The sequence below is a fragment of the Astatotilapia calliptera genome, chromosome 7 (genome assembly GCF_900246225.1).
Source record: "Astatotilapia calliptera chromosome 7, fAstCal1.2, whole genome shotgun sequence".
NCBI classification, from domain to species: Eukaryota; Metazoa; Chordata; class Actinopteri; order Cichliformes; family Cichlidae; genus Astatotilapia; species Astatotilapia calliptera.
The window spans coordinates 24,489,120-24,501,389 of record NC_039308.1 but is presented as its reverse complement, the minus strand read 5'-3'; the positions used below and the strand labels follow the sequence as shown (position 1 = coordinate 24,501,389).

General features: G+C 40.8%; 1 protein-coding gene across 1 annotated transcript in view; it reads left to right on the top strand.

The window, feature by feature from the left end:
• The window catches only part of nnt (nicotinamide nucleotide transhydrogenase), a 36,906-nt gene continuing 24,636 nt past the window's right edge, over positions 1-12,270 (top strand). The window contains exons 1-11 of the mRNA XM_026174011.1: positions 1-80; positions 2,013-2,232; positions 4,803-5,032; positions 5,927-6,144; positions 6,382-6,469; positions 6,621-6,709; positions 8,216-8,403; positions 9,188-9,321; positions 9,439-9,630; positions 10,641-10,794; positions 11,675-11,836. Of these exons, the coding sequence (XP_026029796.1) occupies positions 2,079-2,232; positions 4,803-5,032; positions 5,927-6,144; positions 6,382-6,469; positions 6,621-6,709; positions 8,216-8,403; positions 9,188-9,321; positions 9,439-9,630; positions 10,641-10,794; positions 11,675-11,836 (1,609 nt within the window). The 5' untranslated portion in view covers positions 1-80; positions 2,013-2,078. The remainder of the gene's footprint in view (positions 81-2,012; positions 2,233-4,802; positions 5,033-5,926; positions 6,145-6,381; positions 6,470-6,620; positions 6,710-8,215; positions 8,404-9,187; positions 9,322-9,438; positions 9,631-10,640; positions 10,795-11,674; positions 11,837-12,270) is intronic.

The following is a 12,270-nucleotide window of genomic DNA, read 5'->3' as shown; positions in this document are numbered from 1 at the left end:
TGCCGGCCGCTTCTCCTCACTCCTTCCGGGTCGTCGCAAAGTTCGCCTGTGCTGCACAGAGCCGGGGACTGTCTTCAAAGGTCAGTCGAGTTATCAATCGTTAACCTCTCCACTCTCGCTTTCCACCATACATTTGTTTCGGTTTGCATTTCTGCGAGTGTGCGAGGGGCCTTTTTGACTCACACGTCGCCTACATGTATGAATCAGAACCATATGACTTTGTATGCAAGCTAGCGCGCTTTATGTTAGCTCGGGTTAGCTTCCTTACCCCCCCCCCCCCCCCCCGTTATATATTTTGTCACGGGTATAGACAAAAAGAAGCGAGCAGCCCGCCTGGATTGTGAGCGTGTTGTCTCTTGAGTCGCAGGGGAAGCTGTGTGAGAGCTGGCCCGCCTGAAATGCGTTTAATGCACCAGCTTTTATGCTCCAGATTCTTTGAATGACACCGCTGTGTTGTTGTTATTGTAAGGAAGCCATTGATATGTGGTTTTGTTTTACTGGTGACTCACGAGGTGGTGGAAAGGTTAAGGGTGCTCAGAGCGGGTTAAGCATAGAACACAAAGCAGCAGACCCAAGCAGCTTGATGATGATGTTGGTGGTTATTTTTATGTATCTTTAGCTAACTGTTAGCTGAAACTCAATGACGTGGTAGTTACAGGTTAAAAAAAACAAACAAACCCTCAACTACTGCCTTTAAATGATCCACAATTAACTTTTATCGACCTTTATTCGTGTTGTTATTTATTTATTAATTCATACACGTAGTTCAGTTTGCGTTTATGTTGCCACGTTTCATTCAGGCCTGTTTAACTTCAGCCTTGGTTTACTGAGGACTGCTGAGCTTTTGTGCTCCAACTGAATGCCTGAAAAATCAATAATAATGATGATAATAATACTACTAAAAATGTCTAGCATGAATATCCAAACAGTGTATGCACATCCAAGGCTGTACACTGAGAGATCCCATTGTTAATGAGCTTCTTAATTATCAGTAAACATCAAATGATTGTTTTTTGTTTATGAAGTTGTACAGTTTGGTTTTCTTGGGTAGTTTTTGAATATTGTTGGTCATATGTGGCCTGTTACATTTTCACTACTGTTTAACTCTAGATTGAGAGCTTAATTCAATAATGAAATAACAATAAATAACTTAATTTAAAATGTTTGCAGGCATACTCATTAATGTGCCTACGCTATGATTGTATGACTGTATTTAGATTTAATGATGTATTGATTGCTGTTTATAATTTATCACTTGTGTTTTTTGTGTACTAAGACATTGTTATTAGCTCTTTAAACTTTTTACAAAAAAATTACGAACAGCTCAATTAATAGCATTGATTGCAGTTTACACAGTAACTATATTTTCCACTCACAAAGGTGTAGCAGCAAATAATATGATTTTTTTGCTTGACAAATTACTTGAAATATTGAGGATTCCTCAGTTCATTGAGTCCCTTGAACGCCACTCTCTGCACTAATGATTGGTGCATGTTTTTAACCTTTACTCAAGACATAAAAAGTGGCACAGTAGAGCTTGTAGCCAGTGCGGTCTAGTTTGAACCCTTCTGCACCAGCCTCCTCTCCTAGTTTATCCCAGTCATATTATCTTCTTTTAAAGCAAACATACTACGCCACATATGCTGTTTACTGCCTTTGAATCATTTGGTTTGTTGCAATTAAAATAAGTGATTGTAGTTCTCTGTGGCTTTATTAGTGCACAGTTAGGTTGATATGCGATCAAACAACGCACTCATAATAAGGTGCTGAATTTTAGTGCAGCTATGTGACCTGTTGCATAAACAGTGGTCACTTGCATGTCCTTGATGTGCAAGGGAAGGACAGTTTTCTGTGAAAGGATTTGGCATGTGTGTAGTTGGATTCTAGTTCTGGGATCGAGAAAAATATTCAACATGCTTATTTTTTCCTCTCACTTCAACATAGTTTCATCCTGCAGTTCTTCTTAACCTCTAACCACCCTCCCCTCTCTCTCTTTTCATGTCTCCTCCCAGGAGGGCTGTTGTCTGTCCTCTATAGCTCCTCCTGCAGTGTGAGTGTCAGGTGTGTGTGCGTGCACCATGGCTAGCCTCCTCCGAGTTGTGGCAGCCAGCTGCTCAGCACCTGTGTTCAGCGGGGTTTCTGCTGTAAAGCTGCAGAGTGGCCGTACCATCAAGTCAACATGTCTGCGTTTTTTTAGGACCCATCAAGCCCTCGGGCGATGTGCTAGTCCAGGTAAGGCACTGCACAGTGAGGAGCGTAAGTTAAAGAATCATTAATGCTATAATCAGTGTGGTGTGACTCTTTGTTTTATTGACTGTCTTCGTAATCCATAAAATGGGCAAGGTGACCCAGGCCTGGAACAGTGTTTTATTGCTAGGTGTAAGCTTTTGTGACCTAGTGTTCCTATATAAGAATAATGCCATGAAATTCACAATTATGTATGATTGGTCATTCTTTAATAGCAGGCTGGGTTTTTCTGCTGTTTCATTGAGACATGTCTTTGAGATATAGGTAGATATTTAACCGCTGATAGCCACAGGAGCAACACCACCTGTAGCATCCATGTCTTTTCTCAGTGTCAGGTGTACAGCATGAGTGTTACAGGTGTCTGCTACGCATTATATAAAACAGATAGAGGGTTATTCAGTTCACCTTAATCACTGTTGTAGCATTCTATTCATTCATTCTTGCATGCTTGTTTTGAAGGTCAGCGTTATGAAATAGTTAATCCAGAGGACAAACTTCAGTCTCATCCAGCAGTTTTTCAGTTTGGAGTTTTGCTTTAGAGTCGGTGTTGCATACTGTTTAAATATCATATAGTGCATAACCCAGTTTCAGGGACATTCTCAGTTTGAAGGCTCTGAGGCAGCAGGTGTGATGACTGTGAAGCCAGTACCAGCTGGTTAGAGGAGCTTTATGTCTGCGTGTGCTGGTTTCCTTTGCTTCATGGTGACATGGGTTGATTTTCTACAGTTCAGCTCGCTCCAGTAACAGCTGGCAGCGTTTATTCTGGACACACAAGTGTCAGATTATGATCTCATGTAGGAGGGGCACACATGCTTACGTGTGATTATGCTTTGACCTCCAGAGAACCTATATACTCACAGCATAACCTGAAAGCATGTGTTTACGTGAGACGGGTTTTGTTCTTTAAAGTGGACAAGATCAGACTTTGCTGCATGTTGTGTATGGTGTTGGCATAACTTGCAAGCAAGCTTACAGACATAACTGACTGTGGGATTAGAGTTAGCAAATGAGCACAGCATGATGCTTCTGACTTCTTTTGTAAAATTGTCAGAGAACTGCTTCAGCACTAATCTAAAAAAATAAAAATCACCGTAATCTTATTTGTAAGTTTTTATCTCAGCCCAATCAATGATTATAATGTCCCTGTATAATAAAAGGCTGGTTTGCCGTACGTCTAAGCATCCCCTCCTTTGAAACAACCCAGGTCTGTCAGCCTCTCAGCATTTCCTCTTGTCCTCATTTCCAAGAAAATCGGCACAGTGTAAACATGTTTATTTAAAAACAACAATCACGTGCCTCTGAGGGTCTGCCCTTTTCAATGTTTCATTCATAGGGGAAGGTGTCGAGGCTGCAGGCTCAGGGTTTCAGTCGTGGAAGCTTTCATTGCTCTCACAGTAACGTAATAAGTTATCTTCAACTCATAAGACTATCTTCACTTGTCTTGTCTCTTGTGTCTGCACCGGGTCTTCCGAGCACGTCTATGTTGCAAGTGTTGTTGATATGTGAAGGGATTAACACGGATCACTTTGATCATCATCATCGATCTATCCGTATGTTTGCAATCGGACTACATTAGTTTAGTTTGTTGAAAATGTCACGTTACATATGCGGTAATTGATTAGGTCTTTAGCAAAAAAAGGTAATCAACAGCCCTTGGTCACTGCTTTTAGTGAATGGATTTATCTGCTTTTGTCTACTCAGCGTGCTTATTCAGAGCATTTTATTTTGGTAGATAGGGTTCTTATATCAGTACTGACCTTTGATTTATAGACCATATTCACATGGTTGGCTCAGAAAAATAAATTCTGAGCCGTCTTGTGCTGCAACGCTTCCTGTAAAAGTGGCCATAGGATGGGTCACTGCAGCAGCAGGAGCAAAAAAGAGTAAAGGTTCATGTGTATGGGTTGAGGAGGCAGCAGGAAGGAACTGCAGTGGAATTTCCCATAGGAGCCAATAAAGCATGCGCCTGCCTGTCACTTGAAAAAGAAAGTATTATAAAAAGACTCTGACGTTTTCAGTTTGTTCTTTCTGTTGTTTTCTTTTCAGTTTCTCTTTTGCTACTAATTTATCCCTTGTTATTCTCTCATATCATACTCCCCTTTTTATGTCACCATTTGAATCAGTAAATGATTTGATTAGTAAATGAGAGATTCAAAATAACTGCAAAACTGATGAATTTACCAGCAGTCCAAGCTGTAGTTTGTGTTTACTGCTAATTTGCAAATGTCACATGAAGAGAAAAATCTTATCAGGAATGCAAACAAAGGCCGTTATTTATATGTTTATGGTAAACTCAGCTAAGTTGTCCTTTCATGTAGTAGTAGCAAAGATCCATAGCATAAGCAAAATGTTGTGGCTTGTTTATTGTCACTATATCTTTCTGCTGTTTTGGAACATGGCATCTTCAGTCGTACAAACCCAGAAACACACTGCACATTTCTACCATCTTTCTTCATTAAGGATTCAATATTTATTTATTTCACCTTAGCTTTTGTAGCTCATTAAAAAATTTCCTTCAGTTTGTGAGTTTCACCAGATCATTTTCCCCTCTCTAGGTATTCCATACAAACAACTCACAGTCGGCGTTCCCAAAGAAATTTTCCAGAATGAACGCAGAGTGGCGCTATCGCCTGCCGGCGTCCAGGCACTCATTAAACAGGGTTTCAATGTTGTTGTGGAGTCCGGAGCTGGAGAGTGTTCCAAGTTCGGTGATGAACAGTACGCCCAGGCTGGAGCAACAATTAAAGACCTCAAAGATGTCTTAGCCTCTGATGTGGTGGTTAAGGTAAGTCTTAAATAAAGAGAGGGTGTGTTGTGTAGAGAGGGAAGAGGAGGCCACAAAAGGCGGTTGAATGAAACCTGTGCCAGAAATGTATCACTATCTGACTGACTGGTTAAGAAGAGGTAATGAAGGATAATAGAAGGAAGTGGGGGAAAGGAAGGAAGTCATAGTTTTGATGATGACAGCAGCTTTTGGCGTGATGTGTGTCTTGTGGTGTAAGTGTAGGAGGATGTGGAGGGATGACAGAGTATGTGAATGCAGGGAAAAAAAACATGTCACTATCCCAAAACAATTAAACTGTCTGTCTTCACGTCAGACATGGTGGTTGAGGATGAGAAAAAGGCAGCGATTCTAAGAAAATGAGAAGCAGCTTCATGCTTTTACAGGTTCTTATTTGATAATCATTTATAATTAAAGGTTTGTTATTTTATAATCTAAACTAATATGAAAGTGGAAAAATGTCAGAGAGAAGTGAAGGTTGCTGTGGATGACTTACTTTAAACAGAACCTACTGGATCCTTACTTCCTTGGATACTATACGTACCAGTATGGACCTGAGTTTTAGTACATTGGTCACTCATGAAAGAGCCTTGGTAACTGTAATATACTACTGATGAAACCAGTGGGTGAGTCTGGACTGGAACTGATGGTGTTAACTTCATAGCATAAAAAAAGTCAGAACTAAAAAACACTAAAACTAAAACACTGCACTGTAGTTGGCTGATGTCGAAGAAAAGGTAGAAATATACATATCTATAAAAATATAGGAAACACTTGCAGTATTCTATAGTAGCTTTGATATATACTCTGGGATAAACTGATCTCGATAAGATCTGATCAGTTATTTCTGGTCACACTACGTTCGTTTTGAACTATGTGAGCTTTGTCTGCTTCCAGGTCCGTGCTCCTATTTTCAACCCTGCTCTGGGTGTGCATGAGGTGGATATGATGAAGGATGCATCTACTTTGATCAGCTTCATCTATCCAGCTCAGAACCCTGAGCTGATGGACATGCTGTCCAAGAAGAAAGCAACTGTCCTGGCTATGGACCAGGTGCCCAGAGTCACCATTGCCCAGGGTTACGATGCACTGAGCTCCATGGCAAACATCGCAGGGTATGTTCACGGTGCCTTCAAGGCATGTATTGTTGACTGCTTGCGTCCAGTTGAATGATCTGCTCCTGTCTTCCTGTACTCTTGTCTTATAAACAAAATGTTGAATTACAGACCCAGACCAGAAAAAGGAAAACATTTCTTCAGATGTTTTAGCAACTGCTCAATTTTTCTTTCTTTTTTGCATGTAGCACATCTATATTCATTGTTTTCTTTGTTATGAATTCCCTGTCTTTTCAGGTACAAGGCAGTGGTGCTGGCAGCTAACAGCTTTGGACGGTTTTTCACTGGACAAATTACAGCAGCCGGGAAAGTGCCTCCTGCAAAGGTGTGTAGTCTGAGTCCGTGTACTTTTGGAGGTAGCATTTCTTTTATTTAGAAGGTATGCGTCTGTGAATGTGACTCTGCCAGTTTTAACTTTAAGCATGGGCCATAACTCTGGTCATCCTTAACTAGTATTTGTACGCCTTCTTTAATAGGTGCTCATCATTGGAGGTGGCGTGGCTGGGTTGGCAGCAGCGGGCACCGCCAGAGCCATGGGAGCCATTGTCAGAGGATTTGATACGAGGTTAGAAAAGTTATTGACTGTAAAATATTATTTGTTATTGTTTTTTGTTCACCAGCTAATATAGTCAGTATTATTAATTTAGTGTAGAACTAGCGGCTACAATGGCAACATCTAATATCGCAGTTAATCACAGCGACAAAGGCGTTGTGTCTCCTTTGGCTTTTTCACAATAAAAGCTGTCTTTGGCAGTTGAACACTTTGAAGCAGCAGCAGTAAAAAGCTAAGAGAAAAGTGAAGGAAATGTGCAGTAATGATGTAAAAAATGGGATAAAATTATGACGCATGCCTTCTTTCCTTTGAGTTCCTTATACCTGCTATACATGGAAAATTCAAAGAAAACAAGGGCTTTGTAAATGTAAGGGCCTTCATCCCTTCATATACTATACCGTTCAGTTTTATAAAGTTAATTCTACAGTCATGCTAATTTTCTGTGTGCAGTGAACTTGCTGTCCTATAGATTTTATTTTACAGCAGTTAAAGTCAGCAACCAGATCTCGGACTTGTCTAAGGAGCTTGGAAAGAAAAGCGTCTGGACTTCTTTGAGTTGCTTGAAGAGAAAGAAGTCCAGACGCTTTTCATTCCAAGCTCCTTAGACTACGATGACCTGGATGACTGAAAACAATCACAGACAGATCTCTGACTATTTGCAGACTTTGTAGACCTAACAGATAAAGTCAAAATTAAAGCCACTATTAAGCCAGATTCAGTCTGCAATCTGTCTGCGATTGATTGGGGTCCAGCTGGCATACTCTGTTTGTGATAATATAGTGATTAGCTGTGATAAATTCAGTCACAACCTCATCAATAATGGGGACGTAGTTGGTGCAGTTGGTAACCATCTGAGTCACGTTCCCTACTGCAAAAACATGCCAACGATTGCATCTGAGAATGGCTGAGTTGTGCTCATTAAGGGTGTTGTATGCTTAACGTCTGGTTGACCAGCTTGTCGCCACAGCTACTGCACAAAATTCAGTGCAATCACTAGACAACCACCAATTTTGTTTTTCCTAGTCACAAGGTTGGCTTCCTATTTTTACTCTAGTGTGACTGAGACATTAACACATGTTATTGCTGTAACACAGTATTCACAGTGTGTTTCTCTTCAAGTTTTATGGACATACAGTGTTTCTCATATTGTACCACATAATCATTTTTAGAAGTGATTATTCTTCTGATATTTTCATGATTATTGTTTTTCTTTATTGAATGTAGTGCTTGTTATCTCTCATATCCCAACTTGATATCTTGATTTGGGTGACAGTTACTTTATTTTCATGCACAAAGTGGAAAATAAAGTTCTCTGATTTCAGAAGGCAGAACTGCTAAATGTTTGGGACTTTTTCCTTTAACAGAGCACAGGAAGGATGGTATTTCCTTCAGTAAATGGTTACCAAATAGTTTTCCATTAAATAATATATTAATCTTTGCAGTTTTTATCACACGTGTAATGTGCTCTCATCTGAGATTTCGAAATTACTAGTAACCTCTCATTTTCCTCTCTCCTAGAGCTGCAGCTTTGGAGCAGTTTAAATCTCTGGGTGCAGAACCACTGGAGGTGGACATTAAGGAGTCAGGAGAAGGCCAGGGAGGCTACGCCAAGGAAATGTCTAAGGAGTTTATAGAGGCAGAGATGAAGCTGTTTGCTAAGCAGTGTCAGGACGTGGACATTGTCATCAGCACTGCTCTTATCCCTGGTATGCAGAGAAGCGCAGTGTCAGGCAGAATAAGAATGTTGGCTGTGGCCACGAGCCCTGTCCTCAGCATCAAGGTTGCATAAAGAGATTTCTCTCCATTTGAAATAGGATTTGAGATGTGTATTCTCGTCTCAACTCTTAGAAAAGTGCCCATTAGCTCCAATAATCTTTTGGTTTTAACAATTTTTAAATGTAGTGTGGGCACAGTAAGCTTAACTGCAGTGACTATGAGTTACTTGCTGGGTTATACTTTGAGATTGAGGTTCCATTGAGGCTGATGTGATATGATACTTTGTAAATGTGGGCACATTTTAATCATCTTTCCAGTGATGCATTAATAGCCTAGTCATCTTTGGTAAACCATACATTGGGTGTGGGGGAAGACTACCCTCTTTATGACCAAGGATGTTGTTCCTGCTTTTAGGTTTTATGACCCTTTGACCAACACACACACACACACATTCTCACATAACACACACACATTCTCACACACACACACACACTCAGTGTATACATTTACATACAGTGCCTTGTCTTTGTAACCAAAGGGGGGTTGCAAGGGGAGGTGTTTTGTAAACTATTGTTTGAAGTTTGTCAATAAAAGGCGGCGAGAGGAGGCCACCAGGGTGGTCATTTCAACGTGCTGGTCACAGACGAGAGGCCTCCCTTGCGCAAGAAATCGATCGAACACTGTTGCCTTGCTTTTCTTTCATGGGAATAAGTCTTGGATACAGCGGGGTCTGAGTTTAGACCCAACACTAGTCTTTCTGTTTTAACAATGCAGGTAGGCGGGCACCCATCCTAATCACCAAGCCAATGGTAGAAAGTATGAAAGATGGCTCGGTGGTGGTGGACCTGGCTGCTGAGGCAGGTGGAAACATTGAAACCACAGAACCTGGAGAGCTGTCTGTATACAAGGTCAGTGCATACACTCTTCAGACGTTCTCACACTTAAACAAAAGGAAGTTTTTGTTTGGTTTTCTTTAATTGATTGGCTTAGTTTAATTTTTTTAAATATTAATTTTTTTGTTACAGGGCGTGACCCATGTTGGCTACACAGACCTACCCAGCCGTTTACCAACTCAGTCCAGCACTTTGTATTCCAACAACATCACCAAGTTGATCCGGGCGATCAGCCCTGACAAGGAGAACTTTTACTTTAATGTCAAGGACGAGTTCGACTATGGGACCATGGATCACGTTGTCAGAGGATCTGTTGTCATGGAGGTATGAGGTCTTGTGCAGTCCAAAGCCAAACGTGCTGGTATCGCCAATGTGATCTTTGGCTGGGTGGACATTTTCTGCCTTTTCTCTGGCTGTCCTTACCTAATATTTTCTAGCTGTTCTTTACTGGTCCTTTCCATCCATCCATCCATCTGCACATGTTGTAGGATCATGTCTCAGTCACTAGATGTCACTCTTAGCATGCATTCTTCTTGCATCATAGTCTCTATAGAGCTGCAAATGAAGCAGTGTCCTCTCATTACACCAAACCCCAAGGCAAATTAAATCTTTATGCCACATGATATACTCTAATTTCTATGTTATTTAAATATTGCAGTCAGAGGTTCTCATTTTTGCTTTGTCTAATGATTTACAAGCAACGCTACCATCAAGTTTATTTTTCGCCTCCTGTTTATGGAATTCTTCTAAGAATTTTAGGTTAAGCAAAGTTAATGCAATAATCAGCTGAAATATTGACTACAATATGGATGTCCGTATGCAAACCACACTACAGCTGCTGCAGATTTCTTCAATCCATGTTTTTTAGCACAGGAAAAGAGAGATAAGAGATTATTTTGCTTATATTAGTCTGTAATCTTATTCACTTCTTCAAAAGAGCAGATTTCAGAGATGAATTAACTCATATAGTAATGGTCTTACAAATGCTGCTGAAACACAGCAATTTTTTATTGTACCTGCCCATTAGCTTGCCTCATTGATCTGAACAGTTAAAAGGGTAAAGATTGACCATTCGTGAGGGGGGTCAGGGTAGAGCTGCTATCCCTCCACATCGAAAGGAGTCAGTTAAGCTGGCCTTGGGCATCTTACTGGGATGCCTCCTGTTATCACCATCAGTGAGGTCTTTGCTTGGACTGCTTTCATGATAAGTGTCATATATTAAATTCATAACTTTGCACCGTTTTTTTTTTTTTTTTTTAAATCAGACAAAGATCATCACCAGCTGAGCCATAAAAATGGTTTGCTCTTTTTGTTTCTCTATTTGTCACCTCCAGAAAGGAAAGAACCTGTTCCCCGCTCCTCAGCCTCTCAACGTGCCCGTCGCAGCGCCTCCTAAAACGAAGAGCATCCAGGAACTGGAGGCAGAGAAGGCTGCACAGATTTCCCCTTTCAGGGCCACACTCACCAGCGCTGGGGTTTACACTGGAGGTTGGTTGTTGCAGATAACTGTGGGTGTACCATTAAATTTAGATTTAGGGTGGAGTAATTCAACTAAAGTGTGCTTTAACACAGTTTACTCTCATATATTTTAACTGTCATCAAAGGGTCTTAGGGGAGGTCGAGGTCTTTCAGCTTTTTGTTAACAGTTGGAATGTGTACAGGAGGCGAGAAGTGACAGAGGCAGGTTACAGATGCACACACCGGCACCCTGTTAGTGTCAGGAAGTGTGCATTGTAAAAACAGCATCACGCTGAGTGTTGGTTTGAAGTAGAGCTGTGGTGAGGTGTTCCTATGGTGCCTCTGTGTCAGTGCAGCACATGTAGTGGATGCGGTTCACACATTGTTTAGGTGCTTGAGTAGTTTCCTACTTAACACCAACACACAACTACTGATGTTAGCTCCTCTTAATCAGTGTGGACTGCCTGTAAATACCCATTTATCTGCAGCCATTTAGATCATCATGGATGTGCATTCAGTGTGTAAAAGAATAGTCGCCAAAGTAATAAAATAAACTTGTCTGCTAAAGTGAAGGGAATTAGGACAACATGGGTGGTCAAGTGCCCACCACATATGCGCCCTTTATTTTTCCAGTTACGTATATTTGAGATTAAAATGAAGACAGAACTGTTTTCTTAGACTTCAGCTCCAACATAAACCAGTCCTGACAGTTTCAGCTCCTTCTATAGAATATTCCAGGAAAAAGAGCCAGCACATTTAAAACACTTTCTCCACCTAATTCTGTGAATAATAAATAGGAGCTTCTCAGTAGGCATACATTTTGCATTTCACTCTTAATGTGTCCTTCAGCTGTGCAGTCAGAGCTACTCTACTTCTTTTATTTCCTTAACTTCTCTTCTCTCTGTGCCAGGCATCGCCACCCTGCTTGGTCTGGGCCTGTCAGCTCCCAACGCTGCCTTCACTCAGATGGTCACCACCTTTGGTCTGGCTGGCATCGTGGGATACCACACAGTGTGGGGAGTCACTCCTGCTTTGCACTCTCCTCTCATGTCTGTCACCAACGCCATCTCAGGTCAGTTATTTGCAATGTGTCTCATTACAGTTTGTGAGTTAAACTTCCCATAACGGAAGTCATTTTTCTGTCTAGTATGAATGAAGTCATCGTTTCTCCCCATCTGTGTAAGCACAAATCACAGATCCACACAGTGCCTGATTTATAGCCGCGTGATACACATTTATCACGTTTACATTTCTAAGAATAATTGTAATTACAGACATGAATATTGATGTTTCCTTATTCAATCTGAATCACACGAACCGGTAATTTTATGCACTTTTTGACTGGACGCTGGATGTTTTAACTAATAAAAAAAGAACTTTTTTGAAAGTTTGACTTTAAGCTGTTTAACCAAAATTATTAATCATGTGTACTCACAAGTGTCATTAATCCCCACTGACACCCGTACATCTTTACTGTCCAGCAGAGTAGAATTTACTGAAACACAA